The sequence below is a fragment of the Scardinius erythrophthalmus genome, assembly GCF_964197995.2.
Source record: "Scardinius erythrophthalmus genome assembly, chromosome: 15".
Lineage (NCBI taxonomy): Eukaryota > Metazoa > Chordata > Actinopteri > Cypriniformes > Leuciscidae > Scardinius > Scardinius erythrophthalmus.
This window is the reverse complement of record NC_138235.1, coordinates 14,546,682-14,564,972: the sequence shown is the minus strand read 5'-3', so window position 1 is coordinate 14,564,972 and position 18,291 is coordinate 14,546,682. Positions and strand designations below refer to the sequence as shown.

The 18,291-nt window shown below is 38.1% G+C and overlaps 2 protein-coding genes across 4 annotated transcripts in view; both read right to left on the bottom strand.

The window, feature by feature from the left end:
* LOC308702872 (uncharacterized protein) overlaps window positions 1-14,537 on the bottom strand; it is a 35,930-nt gene extending 21,393 nt beyond the window's left edge. Inside the window, exons 1-2 of one of the 3 annotated variants that reach the window (XM_081386013.1) lie at window positions 14,486-14,537; window positions 13,339-13,776 (exon numbers count right to left, since the gene is read on the bottom strand). In XM_081386013.1, the coding sequence (XP_081242139.1) occupies window positions 13,339-13,774 (436 nt within the window). In that variant the 5' untranslated portion in view covers window positions 13,775-13,776; window positions 14,486-14,537. Of the gene's footprint in view, window positions 1-13,338; window positions 13,777-14,186; window positions 14,367-14,485 lie in introns of those variants that run through there. The other 2 variants (XM_081386011.1, XM_081386012.1) reach the window with 2 other exon arrangements.
* Window positions 14,538-14,875: 338 nt separating this feature from the next.
* ube2t (ubiquitin-conjugating enzyme E2T (putative)) lies at window positions 14,876-17,992 on the bottom strand. Its single transcript, XM_081386339.1, has 7 exons — window positions 17,851-17,992; window positions 17,525-17,642; window positions 17,358-17,427; window positions 16,362-16,467; window positions 16,090-16,188; window positions 15,795-15,878; window positions 14,876-15,647 (listed from the first exon to the last, which is right to left on the bottom strand). The coding sequence occupies exons 2-7, from the start codon at window positions 17,631-17,633 to the stop codon at window positions 15,525-15,527; spliced, it is 591 nt and encodes a 196-aa protein (XP_081242465.1). The 5' UTR covers window positions 17,634-17,642; window positions 17,851-17,992; the 3' UTR covers window positions 14,876-15,524.
* Between the last annotated feature and the right edge of the window lie 299 nt (window positions 17,993-18,291).

Genomic DNA, 18,291 nt, shown 5'->3' with positions numbered 1-18,291 from the left:
GTGAGGCGCTTTACATCTTTTTTTCACCTGAGTTCAACAGCTGTGGCGGTATTTATGCCCAAGCGGAAGCTGCTACAACTGCCACCACACAAATGAATCATGGATGTTTCCACATAATGCAATAGCACATTGGATATGCTTGTTCCTTACATGGAGCAGCAAGCTACCATAGCAGCAACTCTCTGCCCTGAGATCAGACAAAACGCCTGAAGCATTGACACACTGGACAGCTGCGATATCATCAATGCTGAAGACCTTGTGAAGCTGCTGATTCCTTTGAAGACAGCCACCACAGACTCATGTGAGTAGAAGAGCCCCACATTGTTTCTCATTGTGCCACTGAAGAGCATGATTGAACGGAGCATGACACCAAATGATGGTGATTCCCCCATCGTGGCCGACACGAAGAGAGCAATCCTCAGGAATATTTCAGGGAGAAACAACTGCAATGCCTCCAAGAAGACAGCGCTTGAGGATCTACTAGGGGACTCTTTCTCCAAGTCAGAACAGCCCAGCAAAGGGTGTGACAGTGCAGTAAACTATACAGCCATGTTTACGTTTACTTTCACTTTCACTTTTAACGGAAAGGGTGGAGTGAGTAATTAATGGCGGAAAGGGAAATGGAGGTGAGGCCTATTTAGTCAGGTGGAAGGAGGACACGTCATCGGGGTATGTTTCGATTCGTGAGAAGGAGAGTGAAGTAAATGGTTACCATGTGGAGTGGAAGGCGGCGTTTGTTTGAACTGAGGCTTCCCGCGCACGCTGTCTGATGCGACGTGGAGTCTGGCGATTCCATAGCGACGCACCTTAAAGATCGGCTGTTGTTGGTGAGCGGTTCACTCTCAAACGAGTCCAAGGCGTTAAACTTCCTTCCTGGAGCCAGACGAGGTCCAACTACACTCTCCAGTTTGCGATTCTGTCCGCCAAAATTGGTCAGTGTGCCCGACGCGCAATCTCACACTACACTCATTCACACGCTATCAGACACACACATTCCATTCAGATCCGCACATTTGTTTTATTGCTTATTCGTGCTTTTTGATTAAGTTGAATGCCTTATCGTTGATCTTTTTGCGTTGAAGTTTTGCATTTTGTTTGAGTATTCAACCACGAAATGTGAATTCAAAATGTTTTTTCCTCTTTCTCTTTTGTTATATGTAAAGTTTGGCGTGAATATGGACACACGAATCTGCCAGTGTTGACGCCCAGCTATAGAGTGTGACCAGTATGACCTGGGATTTCCTTTATAGCGTTTGTGATTGTGTGAACACTGATTTGGAACTGAGAAATTTAACTGTTACGTTTAGAACTAATATCTATCTATTTCTTTATTTACTGTTTGTTTGGTTGTTTTTTGTTTTTTTCGAAATAAGTATTTTTTTTTAATAATGTTTATGGACATTATGCAATAAATTCCAACTTGTTTTGAAATACTTGTTTTTGTGTGTAATCAGTGGTTTTCTTTTGCTATCCTGGGTTGTTTGATTTTTGTCAGTTTTAGAAAACTGTCTGGCGCCCGAATTTGTCGTTAAAAAAATAATTTAAGTTTAGGGCAGCCACCACCACTGTTACAAGGGATAAAGAGGGAAATTGATCTCTACAGAAGAGAGGCCTATATCCCGCTCAGGTGTTGCCGTCTGAAGTGGTGGAAAGAAAACAGTTCTTGATATCCTTTGCTGGCTCCACTTGCCAAAGCATACCTTTCCATCCCTGCTACTTCTGTTCCAAGTGAGCGTGTCTTTTCAACTGCAGGGGACATGGTTACTGCCCAAAGGTCTCAAACTGCTGCTAGAAATTGTCGACATGCTTATATTCTAGAAAATGAACATGACCATATCTTAGGCTGTTCTGTGTAGTTCATTCATCTCTTTTTCATGCTTGAAGAAAAAATTTGATCAGTTTCAGTTTGCACTTTTAGTTTTGAGAGAGCACGTTTTGATTATGGTTACAATTATTGTTCGCACTTAAGTCTTATTTGTGTTATTTATATGTTTATTTATACTTTTATATTTATTATAATTTATATAATTTTTTATGTTCGAATTGTGTAGAGTTCAGTTACATTTCTCAAGTGAAATAAATTTTTTTGCAGTGTTTTGCATGTTCTTTTAATGCATATAATTCATTAAAATAGAAGTAAAATGACATTCATTACACGCTCATTTAAAAATGCACCTAAATTGTTTTGCATTTTTTGATTTTCAGTTGAATTAAAGACTATTTTCCTGTCATATATTTTATCGAGGATTACTTAAAAATAGCGTAAAAATCTTGTCTCGTTCTCAACCCAATCTCGTGTCTCGTCTCGTGGGGTAAGTGTCTCGTCACACCCCAGCTACTAATGTTAATTGTTTCAGGCTGATTGTAACCTGTCTGTTCTTCAATGAACAAAAGCGTTTTGAAAAAAGAAAGAATTTTCTTGGACAAGCAGGTTTCCCAGGATGTCGTGTTCTCTTTCATTTTCTCTGTGTTTTCCAGGACTGGAAAATTGGTCATTCATTTTCCAGGGCACATGGGAACCCTGCTAGTGTAAGTGATGTGCAGAAATTTCAGAAACATATTCGACCAAAATGGTTTAGGGCCAAATCACTGACTGAAACAGTGATGCTTCATTAGCCTGTAGCCATTGAACTGGCAGTGCGGCGCCTGACCGCTTGTGAACATATTGTGATATTATTTTATGTAATAGGTATTTTCAACATTAAATGTACAGAGAAATGCAGACTAAGGGATGCTTAGGTCAAAGGCCATATATACTTACTCAAAAAGTGCTTAACACAGACAGTAGAACTATTACCCTTACGAAACAAAAATATATTGCAATATACTAGAATTTATATTGCAATACATTAGAAAATATATTTCAATGTATCAGAAACTTCCTCATATATTTGAAAATATATAGCAATGTATGGATGGACAACCTATTGCTATATATTGATTCATATATTAAAATACATTGATATACAAACAAAACTGTATTACATTTATTGCATGTATGTTTAATTTGAAACAAAGTATTTTTTATGAGTTAAGCAAGCTCATAGTCCAAATCAAATTTTTGCATGACATTCATTATATTTTACATTATATAGCCATATGGATGGGCCATATATGGCTATGTATTGATTCATATATTGTAAAATGTAGATGAGAGTATTATAAATTAAATTATCATTAACAGCAGCAATTACAACATTTTTTTTTTTTTTTTTTTTTTTTTTTACATTTTGAATTCCCCCACATGACATTTCATCCTCAACATGACCAAAGTCCAACTTTCCAAGCGCACTCAGGCTACGTTTACACGGAAACGATCTGAAGAGAAAACGCAAAAGTGATCACTTTTTATTCTGCGTTTAGACGAGCGTTATCGGGGGGAAATCTGCGTGCATAGACCAATTTCAAGCCGACGTCACAGTTACGTCACGGCGCTAGCTGGTGGCAAAAGGAAGGGAAAACTGAAGGCGGCCAATACAAACCAGCACAGATTCGGCTACATAATAAAGAGCTTAAATTATTATTATTGTTATTAAATGTCATCTTGTGTTGTTGGGTGCAACAATCAACGGAGTACAGGCTCCAATTTGAAATTTTATCGCATAATGTTTTCTAAATGATTGTGATTATTTGTGAATCATCTATGATTTTATAGCCTACATAGTTTTGATTGATTGTGACTATACTTTTTGAAGAACCTGGTAAAAAAGGGTAATCAAATACATAGTTAAAAATGAATATGCTGTATCTGGAATTTTTATTTAATCACATCGTTAAAATTGCACCGTAATGTCACTTACATTGTCGTCTTTGTGTCTGGCCGTGGCGCTGGCTAGGCAGAACTGCGGATCGTAGGCTACCACACAAGGCTTAAATTGTACGTGACCATTACAGTTATAGGCATCTAAAGATTTATATGCCCGTTTCTCTTTACACTCAGTTTCTCTATCGGGTAGGTGTAGAAGTCAGGCCACTCAACCGGAGCTAGCGTTGACGTTAATCCTGTCAGATCGTCCATTCATTGACTGAGCGCGTACAGGTCAGCCAATCTGGGATGTACGTTAAAATAAACTTTTCCAAATAACAATCGCGGTCCTGGACAGTGAGTGACCTTGCACATTAAGATAAAATCGGATTTTCTCCAGTCATTATTAAAAAAACAAGCTTACAAAACTTGCAAACCAACGTTAGTAAAGCGGCCAGAGGGATCGTTCTGCCACCACCTAAGCTCCGCCCACACAAAAACGTCACCATGTTTACCAACTGAAAATTGGTCTATATGGTGACGCAAAAGTGTGTGAAATTCAATGTAGTATGCACTCCAGGCGGCTAGGTGGCAATGTGAAGCACTGATCGGTGCCTTCACTGTCTAGCAAACTTTTGCGTTTTTACCATTTAGACGGAAACGCGACGGTGGAGCGTTTAAGATTTCCACTCTGGAGGGTGGTTTCACTTTTTTGCATTTTTAAGCCCCGAAAACGCCGTCGCCGTCTAAACGAAAGGCACATCTGATAAAATATTTTTACGTTTTCACCCGCGAGCGTTCTCGTGTAAACAGGGCCTCAATCACATTTTGCTTTGGAGAAATGCTCTGTGCTGCTGCCTGCTGTTTCATCAGATCTGCTCTCATCTGACTCTCTCCCAAGCGGGAAGGAAGTCGACCGGAAGTTGAAGTCGGCCGGGTGCCGCCATCTTGAGCGGAACTTCACTTGCGTTAGCAATCCCATTGACTTCCATTCATTTTGGCGTCACTTTGACAGCGAATAACTTTACATCTGAGGCGTTTGAAGACTCCATTTGTCCATTTTTTATTTCTAAAGAAACACGACAATGTATAAAATGCTCCATTACCTTGTAGCTTATGTTATGGCCCCGTAGAAGCAGTTTTTGTAAAAGTAGGCTAACGATTGCGTCATAACCAAGCGACTCTTTGTCGCACATTAGAGAGATTACCGTATGGACGGGAGGAGAAGCTCGCGGGCAATCGGGGGGACGTAGAGGCAAAATGACAATATAATTAATCAGAATACCTAGCAAAAGTTGATCCTGCTCCATGCTCATGGACACCTCCTACTCACACTCTCCGTCTCTGCAAGATTCGGAAGGGAATGATTCAGATTTCTCTTGGCACAGCTACTAGAAGACAGACGGGTTGCTCACGTGGTCCGTGTAACGCTCTGCTCGGTTTGAGTCTGCGCGTCAGGAAAGGAAGTGCTAAGAAATTGCTAAAAATGGGCTTCACTTGTCTCAATTGAGTTCCAATGGGGTCGCTGTGTCCATTTCTTTTACTGTCTATGCTCTCTCCCCTGCTCACACTGGCAGCGGCGCCAGCGCGATCTGAATGCGCCACTCCTATTGGCTCTTAGCACCATAACATAACACTGCACTAAAGGATTGTTGTCCTGTTTTTTCCACTGAGGGATTGTTCTGTTTTTGTTGCACTAAAAACTGTTTTATTTGTTTACAATGAAGAACAGTTGTCATTCAGCTGCTGCTTTTATAATAAACCTCATTCAGTTAATGTGAACTATATCGATGTCTTATTCAGTCTATTATATTTTAAAATATATGACAGACATTGTACATTAGATTATTTCATATTTACCATGTATACAATATATAATATGATAATTATATAATATATTATGTAATATAAATCAATATATTTTTCAACATATTTAATATATGTTCCCATATAAATCTGATTATATTATCTTGTACATTGAGGTATATTATTGCATATAATTTTACATATATATTTACATATATATACAATGCCTCTTCCAATATATAATTTCATATAATGTGGGATATATTTCAATATACATAACAATATATTAAATAGTATAATAATATGTATTTATTCAATATATGAAAACGGCAATAATTGCAGTATTGTCCCATATATTGCAATATATAACTTACATATATAATATATTATTATAATATATCATATGATATATTACTATGTCAATTTCACAATATATGGAGACACGTGAAATATATTGTCACGTAATATATTGAGAAATATATTTTTGTTGCGTAAGGGTAGCTTAGATCATTACAAGCCAATCACCAGACCAAATCACAGTGAAGAAGACCTGAGTGACAAGGATTTTTACTCAACTGTATGATTTAAATGTACTTGTATCTTTCTATTCAGGAGACTCACTTGGTTGTTTTGGCCAGTGATCTCCCCGCCGTGAATAAAACGTAATTTCCGCAAAGAACAACTTGGGAGTCGTGTCAGGTATATGCTGCGCAGCTGAGAAATAGATTCTACGCTCAAAAGACAACAACAGAACATCTATGTGTGATTGAGGTAGTGATAGTTGCTTCTTGACGGGACACTGTCACCTTACTTCAGGGAAGCATTGTATTGTATTGTAAGTATTCAGGTAATTACCTCAAAATACTGTATTTATTATTTTTAACAACTAGAAGTTGTTTAAATTGTCCGTGGTGAAGTCAGATTAAGTAGGTTGTATTCGTATTAAGAATTTCCACGACAATATCATCTTTAGGCCTGCTAGTTATAGCACGAAATCATCATGAATGAACATCAGAAGGAATGTTGAAAGAAACAACTGAACTGTATCATGTCTCATTTAATCGCTAAATCAGTGTTTCAACCGTGGAAACACGTCATTACCCCAGGAAAGCCATTTAATCTTCTAGAAAATCATTTTGCTAAATATATGCATTACATTTCTTATTCAATATATTTTTAATTGACCAGTTGTCTTCATTATTTATTATTACCACCGTTTAATTTCAACAATGAATAGGAGTATATTCGATCTTGAGAAAGTTTGACAGGGCAGATATCTTTTTTGAACATATCAGTATATTACATAGTGATTTTACTTCACAGCAGTGGCAAAAATAGCTTGAAATGTGACGAGTTTCTCTCTTTTGTTCTCCATTCGGACATCTGTGAACCCAGAGGACTCCAGCGCTTCCATGTAGACCTCAGGACGCCAGCTCTCCCCGCTAAACATGTTCTTCGAGGCTACTTTTTTAACACTCTCTAGTCTGAGAGTTGTAACCATAATTCCACCTGAGGTACAGAAAATAATTTGTTCCGAACGTTAAAAATTGTGTTATGTTATGATACACTCTTAAAATGAAGTTTTTTTATTGGCACTGATGGTTCAATGAAGAACCTTTAGCATATCCTTGGAGCCACAAAAGGTTCTTTTTAGCAGAAAAAGGTTTTTGGATTATTAAAATGGTCTTTACACTTTATACAAAAAATAGTTCTTATAAGAAATATTCACTGAAAGGTTCTTTGGAGAACCGAAAATGGTTCTTCTATGGCTCATGTCTCAAACGCCGCTCCTGTAGGCCCACTGACCTGCAGAGTTTAGCTCCAACTTGCTCCAAAACCTGTTTTAACAAATTTTACGAGGTGGCTAATTCGTTCGAATTCATACGACCTCACTCGTACGATTTTTGCTTAATCGTACATAGTTGCCCAATTCCTATGAATTCGTACGAATGACCTCCACCTGAACCTGCCCCTAATCCCTACTCATCATGCGGTTTAGACAAATCGTAGTCGTGAGATAGCATTGCCAAAACGGATGCCTAGAAGTTTCTAATTCGTGATCGATAAGAGAGAAGATGACTCCATGTGCTTTCGAATGCTCTTGCGGTACTTCAATGTCATAAAACGATCGGTTTGCGCAGCGCTGCTTCAAGTTGAACACATCTCTTGATTAGCTGGTGCAGGAGTGTTTATTTTGGAGATAAACTCTGCAGGGAAGTGGCCATCAAAGAAATGAGTTTGACACCCCTGGCATTTCTGTTATAACCCTTTTTAGATTCCTTTATTTTGAAGTGTAAGATGGCCAAATATGCCATTTTAAATGTCCATTAAGATTAATGAGAGCACAACCATTTAATGTGTTGATAAAAAAAAAAGTTGGCACATTACCCTGTTAATCTCATTCTATTCTTAATTCATCTACACTCACCAAAAGGATTATTAGGAACACCATACTAATACTGTGTTTGACCCCCTTTTGCCTTCAGAACTGCCTTAATTCTACGTGGCATTGATTCAACAAGGTGCTGAAAGCATTCTTTAGAAATGTTGGCCCATATTGATAGGATAGCATCTTGCAGTTGATGGAGATTTGTGGGATGCACATCCAGGGCACGACGCTCCCGTTCCACCACATCCCAAAGATGCTCTATTGGGTTAAGATCTGGTGACTGTGGGGGCCATTTTAGTACAGTGAACTCACTGTCATGTTCAAGAAACCTATTTGAAATGATTCGAGCTTTGTGACATGGTGCATTATCCTGCTGGAAGTAGCCATCAGAGGATGGGTACATGGTGGTCATAAAGGGATGGACATGGTCAGAAACAATGCTCAGGTAGGCCGTGGCATTTAAACGATGCCCAATTGGCACTAAGGGGCCTAAAGTGTGCTAAGAAAACATCCCCCATACCATTACACCACCACCACCAGCCTGCACAGTGGTAACAAGGCATGATGGATCCATGTTCTCATTCTGTTTACACCAAATTCTGACTCTACCATCTGAATGTCTCAACAGAAATCGAGACTCATCAGACCAGGCAACATTTTTCCAGTCTTCAACTGTCCAATTTTGGTGAGCTCGTGCAAATTGTAGCCTCTTTTTCCTATTTGTAGTGGAGATGAGTGGTACCCGGTGGGGTCTTCTGCTGTTGTAGCCCATCCGCCTCAAGGTTGTGCGTGTTGTGGCTTCACAAATGCTTTGCTGCATACCTCGGTTGTAACGAGTGGTTATTTCAGTCAAAGTTGCTCTTCTATCAGCTTGAATCAGTCGGCCCATTCTCCTCTGACCTCTAGCATCAACAAGGCATTTTCGCCCACAGGACTGCCGCATACTGGATGTTTTTCCCTTTCACACCATTCTTTGTAAACCCTAGAAATGGTTGTGCGTGAAAATCCCAGTAACTGACTGTTATTTGCTCTGGCCCCCTTCCTGTTCGCAGGAGTGATGAGATAGTTAGTAGATTATGTTCGCTTAACGGTTGGCTGTCTCAGTGGTGTCCGCTTAATAATATAGAATTCATAGACAATTGGAAAAGTTTTTGGGGCAAACCTGACCTGTTGAAAAGAGATGGTATTCATCCCTCCTGGGATGGTGCTGCTCTTCTCTCTAGTAATATGGCTCATAGTCTTAGAGCTCAAACATTACAATCTGGGGCTCAGGTCAGGAAGCAGACAGACTGGCTTAACCGACTGTCTGCTAGCGGCCTCGCGTCACCAAGGTCAGATAAATCCCATCACATAGAGCCTCTTTCACCTAGCTATTATCATATAGAGACTGTGTCTGTTCCCCGAATTTGGAAATCCAAAAAACGTTTAAACCCAACTAAGGTTTAAAATTTAATTGATGTTCAACAAATAAAAAACAGCTATAATACAGATGAGCAAATGCTAAAGCTTGGGTTGCTGAATATTCGATCGCTTACTTCAAAAGCACTCATTGTTAACGATATGATTTCAGATAATAACCTAGATGTGCTGTGTTTGACAGAAACCTGGCTAAAACCAAACGATTACATTACTTTAAATGAATCAACCCCGCAAGATTACTGTTATAAACATGAGCCTCGTCTGAAACGCAAAGGGGGTGGTGTTGCTGTAATCTATAGTAATAGTTTCAAAACCACTAAGAAATCAAGTTTTAAATATAATTCTTTTGAAGCATTGGTGCTTAATGTAAAAATATATAGTGTAAACGATAAATCACGTTTGAGATTTGTGCTGGCTACTGTATACAGGCCACCAGGGCACCATACAGACTTTATCAAAGAATTTGCGGACTTCCTATCAGAATTAATATTGACTGCAGATAAAGTACTAATTGTTGGTGATTTTAATATACACATCGATAATGAAAAAGATGCATTGGGATTGGCATTTAAAGACATTGTAAATTCAATTGGAGTTAGACAACACGTGTCAGGACCTACTCATCGTCGTAATCATACTCTAGATCTAATATTATCACACGGAATAGATGTGGATGCCGTTGAAATTCTGCAGCAGAGCGATGACATCTCAGATCATTACCTAGTCTCGTGTAATTTGCATTTAGCCAAGGCTGCAAAGCCGACTCCGTGTTACAAATATGTGAGACCTATCACTTCTGCTACTAAAGATTGCTTTATTAATAATCTTCCTAATCAGTTTCATCATCTCAGCATCTCAGATAGCTTAGAAGAACTAGATATTACAACAGAAACGTTTAACTCTCTCTTTTCCAGCACTTTAGACACAGTTGCTCCGTTGCATTAAAGAAGATTAAAGAAAATAGTCTAACGCCGTGGTACAACGAGCACACTCTGGCCCTTAAGAGAGCAGCCAGAAAAATGGAGCGCAACTGGAAGAAAACAAAACTAGAGGTATTTCGCATTTCATGGAAAGAGAGCTCAATTACTTACAGAGAGGCTTTAAAAGCTGCTAGATCTGCTTATTTTTCAACCCTATTAGAAGAAAATAAACATAATCCTAGGTATTTATTTGAAACGGTGGCTAAACTAACGAAAAATAAAGCTTCAAGCACCGAAGTTTCCAAGCAACACAGCAGTAATGACTTTATGAACTTCTTCACTTATAAGATTGATAATATCAGGGACAAAATTATAACTATGCAACCGTCTACTACAGTATCGCATCAGGCAGTGCATTGTAGTCTCCCTGAGGAAAAATTTGATTCATTCGTTGCTATAGGAGAGGAAGAATTTACTAAACTCATTAAATCATCTAAATCTACAACATGTATGTTAGACCCTATACCGACTAAGCTACTGAAAGAAATACTTCCAGAGGTCATAGATCCTCTTCTTAATATCATTAATTCGTCTTTGTCTCTAGGATACGTACCAAAAAACTTTAAGCTGGCTTTGATTAAACCGCTTGTTAAAAAAACGCAACTTGATCCTTCAGAATTAGTCAATTACAGGCCGATCTCGAATCTACCTTTTCTGTCAAAGATATTAGAAAAGGCAGTATCCTCACAACTGTGTTCCTTTCTTGAAAGAAATTATATCTGCGAGGATTTCCAGTCCGGATTTAGACTGTACCATAGTACCGAAACAGCTCTCGTTAGAGTCACAAATGATTTGCTCTTATCATCCGATCGTGGTTGTATCTCTCTATTAGTGTTACTCGATCTTAGTGCTGCATTTGACACCATCGACCACAACGTTCTTTTAAATAGATTAGAACATTATGTTGGCATTACGGGAAATGCACTAGCATGGTTTAAATCATACTTATCTGACCGTTATCAGTTTGTAGCAGTAAATGATGAGATGTCTCATCGATCACAAGTTCAGTATGGCGTACCACAAGGCTCAGTACTAGGACCGCTGCTGTTCACTCTGTACATGCTACCTTTAGGAGATATCATTAGGAAACATGGCATTAGCTTTCACTGTTATGCCGATGATACTCAGCTCTATATTTCTTCAAAACCTAACGAAACTTATCAATTCACAAAATTAACGGAATGCATAGCGGATATAAAAAATTGGATGACTTGTAATTTCCTACTTCTAAATTCTGAAAAAACAGAGTTTCTAATTATTGGACAAAAAACTTCCTCACGTGATAATCTAGAATACTGTCTAACACTTGATGGCTGCTCTGTTAAGTCTTCGTCGTCGGTTAGGAACCTGGGTGTGCTCTTTGATACCAATCTTTCATTTGAAAGTCACGTGTCTAGTATCTGTAAAACTGCATTTTTCCATCTTAAAAATATATCTAAATTACGTCATATGCTCTCATTGACAAATGCGGAACAATTAGTTCATGCGTTCATGACCTCAAGGCTAGATTATTGTAATGCTCTACTGGGTGGTTGCCCTGCACGCTTAATAAACAAACTACAGCTGGTCCAAAACGCAGCAGCTCGAGTTCTTACCAGAACCAGGAAGTATGACCATATTAGCCCAGTTCTGTCAAAACTGCACTGGCTCCCTATTAAACATCGCATAAATTTTAAAATATTGCTGATTACTTACAAAGCACTGAATGGTTTAGCTCCGCAGTACTTGAGCGAGCTCTTAACGCATTATAGTCCGTCACGTCTATTACGATCTCAAAATTCCGGCCAGTTGATTATACCTAGAATATCAAAATCCACTGCTGGCGGTAGATCCTTTTCCTATTTAGCACCAAAACTCTGGAACAGTCTTCCTACCATTGTCCGGGAAGCAGACACACTCTGTCAGTTCAAAGCCAGATTAAAGACACATCTCTTTGACCTAGCTTTCACATAATACATTATAGACTTCTATAATTTAATGTTATGCTGCATAGATTAGGTCAGCCGGAACCGGGAACACTTCCCAAAAATCCTGATGTACTCGTTACATCATGAGAAGAATGGCATCTACGCTAATTTTAGTGTCTGTGTTTATCCCAAGGTTTTTCCTGCAGCCTGCCGGATCCAGGCCGTATCCAGATCTGACAAAGGACCTTCACCTGGACCGATGACAACGCAGTGCTGAAGTGCCAACTAGTCTCTCCCTATGGAGGATCCCACTACCACTCTACAGATAAGGCGTTGTCGGGAAAATTCGTCTTGCGGTCCTACCCCAAAGCAACAAATAAAATAAAATTCCTTATCAAAATTTATAAGGAAAGACAAGTATTTTGTTTAGGCTTGGCTTGTAGGGAATTCCAAACCTGCGTATATTCTAACGCACATAACTATAGAACCCATTCTAAATGCGCATGTGACCGCCATCAGCGTTTCTCACAGGTTCGCGTTTAAAGTCTGTGTAGAGGGAATGGTGTCGTCTTAGCGGCCCCTAATTTAATAACAAATGATCATTGCGACGGAACCAAATCAATTAAAACTAACTTTAGATGGAAATAACTTAACTCTGCTGTAAAGCCGAAACAATCTCTGTTACCTTAAATTATACGCTTATCTCTGTAAAGCTGCTTTGAGACAATCTACATTGTTAAAAGCGCTATATAAATGAAGATGACTTGACTTGACTGAGCAGATTGTGAAATACTCAGACCGGCCCGTCTGGCACCAACAACCATGCCACGCTCAAAATTGCTTAAATCACCTTTCTTTCCCATTCTGACATTCAGTTTGGAGTTCAGGAGATTGTCTTGACCAGGACCACACCCCTAAATGCATTGAAGCAACTGCCATGTGATTGGTTGATTAGATAATTGCATTAATGAGAAATTGAACAGGTGTTCCTAATAATCCTTTAGGTGAGTGTATATATGCCTAATTAAAGTTTGCCTATAATAAATACATATCACTTTTGGTTTAGAGATTTGGTTAAATCACTCATCTCACCTGGTTTCATCACTCTGTGGATCGCTCTCGCTCCCGCTTTGAGATCCGGCCAGAAGTAATAACAGTTACAGTGAAACACCTTGTCAACAGTGTTTTCCTCTATCGGCATGGCCACCAAATCACTGTGATACAACACAGCCTTTCCTCTGGAGATCTGCTCTTCCATGCGCTTGCTGGCCATCTGATGCATGTATTTTGAGTAGTCCACACCCAGCAGTTTCCCTCTCGGGCCCACGAGGAGCTGTGAGGCCTCCTGAAGACCGAGGCCTGGCCCGTGACCCAGCTCCAGCACTGTGTCGTTGGGTTGTATGTTGCACAATTTCACTGCATTCTCCTCCAAAATCTGATTGTGCCATTTAAAGAACTTGCTCACCAACCATCCAGTTAAAGAATATGTTGGGTGACCCAGCTGTTTGCCCACTTTGTTAGACAGCATTTCTAGACACACAACAAAACATTTATTTTACACACAAACATGTAGACCAAAACAGAATTGAACACAATTCAAATAATTTCATAAAGACTGTTGTTGTTTTTTTTTTTTTATAAATACTAATAATTCTGTGACAATGAAAATTATCAAGTAGGCTACTATAAAAAGTTAACGAAAATGACTTTTAGGCATTTGTATATGAAACTATCGCATTAAAAATTAGATCTATAGCGTTAAATTAAACTCAATGTAGGCTAGTATTGAAATTGATTTCTGGACATCTTATATTATTGTTTTGTGCGCGCACACACTCAAAGTTAAGCCACTGCATGTGCTGGACTATGAAATATGAAGGCAAGGTACATTCTCTGCGTTCTACTCTAATGTAAACTCATACAGGTAAAGTTTTGTTTACTTTCTCCTGGACGGGCTCTCTTGGGAGACAGTCTGTCCTACAAAATAGCAAAGTTACGTTGACGATTTTATAACTATACCACAAATATAGTTAACAACACATTTAATCAAACAGTCTACGCAAGTTGATAAAACAGCAGTATTATGTACTGTATGTGTGCGAGCTTTCCCTTCCTGCAGTAAATAAGGGATCGTGTGAAAATTCCACCGACCGCGCGAACGACATCCGAAGCGTCCATACATTGATTTATTTACGACAAAAAACATCAATAAGACATATTCTAAAGGTTATTTACTTACCCCAAACACCTGGAACAGTGCTTAATTATTTCTAAAATCAACCTGAATGATATTTTACATTCTGACGGTTGTATTAGGTTCACAAGGAGTCCCTAACATAAGTAGCCATTTAAAGTCACAGTGAAATCATTTGTTGACTATTCTTATTTATTGAATATTGTAGTTTACTATAAATTATGCATCCGTGCAATTATTATTTATTTATTTTTTAATTCATGTGCCCTCATAATCTTTAATCAAAATAAATTCCCCTCCTACTTGCAGGGACATCTCATCTCTTCTCTGATGATGTGTTTACTAGTGTGAGGGCGGGGCAACCTGTCACTCACATGAGCTCCACCAATAGCAAACCACAAACATCCAATCAATTCCACATGGACAAAATCAAGTCCAGCCACATATATATATTTTTCTTGTTTCAAAAGCCATTTCACTCTGATATGACACAATATGAAATAAAAGTCTATCACAACTTTTCATGTCGACTTAAAAATCGTGTTATGCATTTTCAGAAATAATCATGCAACAGTGCTGAAAGGTTTTGCCTACCAACATTATATAGTATTAAATATGTTTACATTGTCAAAAATAAAAACATTTATTTTTTATTGGTTACTACTTGTTACTGTTCAGCTATAATTATTGTAATAATCACCTTTTTTCAGACCACAAGTGAAGTGCAAACAAAGTCAGTGCCATAAACTGAAGATATAAACAGATCCATGAGTGATTTAAACAGGTTGCAATATAGTTTTGTTGGGATCTCTTACAGATTGTAAAGTATAATAAATGTGTACAAAGTTACAATTTTACATTGACATTTGTAGGCTCTTCAGACAACAGATGCTATAAATGTATTTAGGACAAATGAACAATTCGAGAAAATGCAAATTTTGTGTAACTTTAAATATATTTTATTATATTTTTATTCACATAATCAACAAGAAAAGTAAACAAGAAAAATAACCATACTAAAAAGAAACAATTTGTATAATAAACAACAACTTAATTTTGTATCAGTCATTTGTAAGATATAAACCTACTGCATGCATACTTTCTTGGTATGCTCTAAATTCTCCTGTGCAGTAAGTGCTTCTCTCTTGTGTGCAGTTTTCTTATTTGTATTCTCAGTTGAAGTCTTTTCTTCTGTCTCCACACAACCCTTCAAACACAAGAGGGAAGGGAAACAGTGAAGAATGAAATAACAGTGGCTCCCACCAGTGGCTCATGTGTGTAACGACAGTGTGTGTTGAGCTCAGGCTTTGCCAGACAGTTGAAACACAACAGACCGAAAAAGCACAAATCGTACCTTGTTCTTCTGGATTGCATGTTCAGCCGTCCAGTTCTTTGCCTTCTCTAGATAAAGTGGTTTGTTGTATTTAAATTCTGAGGACTGGAAAGTATGTAAGACACTCCATTAATTTCCAAGGGCAATGACAGTCAGAACAGCTCATGAAGTTAAGAAAACCATTGTTTGAACTAACAGCTAATCTCCTACTTAATTCCCTGGTTCAGTCAGTTATGTTGTGCAGTTCAAACAAACATTTCAATTCCATAAGTTGCACATTCTTTAAACTGAGGGAACACACAGCAGCTTAACTCACTATATCAGCCATGAGTGGGTCGTCAGGGTTCGGTTCGGCCATCAGTAACTGTATGGAAGTGAGCAATGTTGAAATGTTGAGCGAGGGCCTCCACGCTCCCTTTGAAAGAAAATGCATGAATATCAGGTTGACTAGTTTACAATAGCAACAAATGTGCATAAAAAAAGTCTACTGTCAGTGTTAATATCACTACAAGTGTCATGTATAAATTATTTTTTTGCAAAACATATATACATTAAAGGTTTGGGTTCAATTATATTTTCAGTCTTTACCTTTGGTGGCAATTTCAGAGCATCAAGACAAATGCGTCCTGCATTATCAATGTTGGGGTGATAGATGGGTGTCAGGAAACGCATCTTCGGCGGCTCAAACGGATACCTTCAAACATGAGAAAAGTGTTAAACGCGTTAAAAATCTATTTAATAAAATTGCACATTGATGCTAAGATCATTTAACGCTCTGGTAAACTTTAATTATTTTAACTATGTAAATAGTTGAGAGAAAACGCATGTAGTGTAACAGTATATTGGATCTGAGCGTAAGCTCTTAAAGTGACAGTAGCCTAATAAACCTGCAGCGGTCTGTCATTTTAACCAAAGAACAAAAGACAAAAAAGAAAATCACGACTTTTGTAACTTTAATTGCAAGCATTAATCTTGTATTTCATTTTTACAATGAAGAATATCCATTGTTATTTTACATTTGATTACTTTAATTTACTAACCTACTGTTAAAAACATAACCTGTTTATTTCATATCTGTGTTTATTCTATCTAATGTATTTATTTGTGTTGTTGTTTGCAATTAGTTTATTAGGTCTTATTTTATTACCGACTTTAACTTGTGTCTTTTTTTTTTAAGAACATAAAATTGTGCATTGAAGAAAAGAACATTTTTGTTTGTCAGTAGTTGTTTGAAAGAAAATCGGAATCGGCACAGAAAATTGCAATCGGTGCTAATATAGCCTATGTTAGTAGTTAAACCATGGTATTACATGTGATTTTCCTATGGCTTTTACACCAGATGTCACTATAGTCTACTTGCACTCTATTTTAAAATTTGATATCATCTGTATTATGTATTGTAGAAATAAATTGCGCATATTTTAGAGGTCAATACCATACATGAAATCCGCTCAAAATATGAAACAATACAGAACAAATTAGTATTGAACTAAAATATAGTACATTGCTTTCATTTAAATAAATAAAGTTACACAAATTGCCTTCAGTCAGTGTTGACTATCAGGATGTGTACTGTAGGCTCACCTCTCAGGTATGTTGATTTCCAGTGTGAACAGGCCTCCTTCATAGGGAGTGTTTGCACCTCCAACAATCTCTATATCAAACACAGGAGTAACACAGGAGTGAGGATGCTGTCAGTATTGAAGATTTACTTAGATATGGCATGTAATGTGAAGTGAATGCAGACTGACGGGCTTGTAGTTGATCCAGCCGTCCCTCGACCGGCCAGCACGAGACTCCCGGAGGAGGTTCGGCACTGAGAAGCTGCATCTCCCGCTTCAGGCGACTGATTCTCTGCATGACGCCTGTCTGAATCAACGCGACACGGTTATTAAGCGAACAATACTTTAGCACTTGCCATATTCACAATACACACTAATATTAATGGCACATTCCCCTTACAAGCAGCCCAATGATATTATGAAGACTGCGTGAGAACTCAATTTTGTCAAGATGTTACATAACATCTATATAGCTAAAGCAAATTATGTCATTGACCATCATATGAGATATTTACCTTGATATCTTGACTTACTAGTGTCGTTACTGCCGCGTTTTACTTAATGACTAAACAATGAACGCTGAACACTAAACACAAACAGCCCCTGTTTTTGATTCTGCCCGCTAAATGTTCATACGTCATTGTGCGACCGACGCGTGGTTTTACTTCAAGGTGCATTGTGGGTATTGTAGTTTCTTGCGTGTTCACTCGTCATAGTTTGATTAATGTCTTTTTTGCTCCAGCTGAAGCGATGCTCACTTAAAATGTTCTGTCATACAGTCTTAAAATGCCTGTATTGATGTGTGAGGTGAAATGTTTTGTACCTTTTATTGAAATGTTTTGTAAAATTAGCTCACCTCATTTAGAAATATAGCTAGCCTAGTGCATAATGTCAACCATTGGTAATATTTACTACAAAAAATGAACTTTCAAAACTTACAGCCAGATTCTGAAACA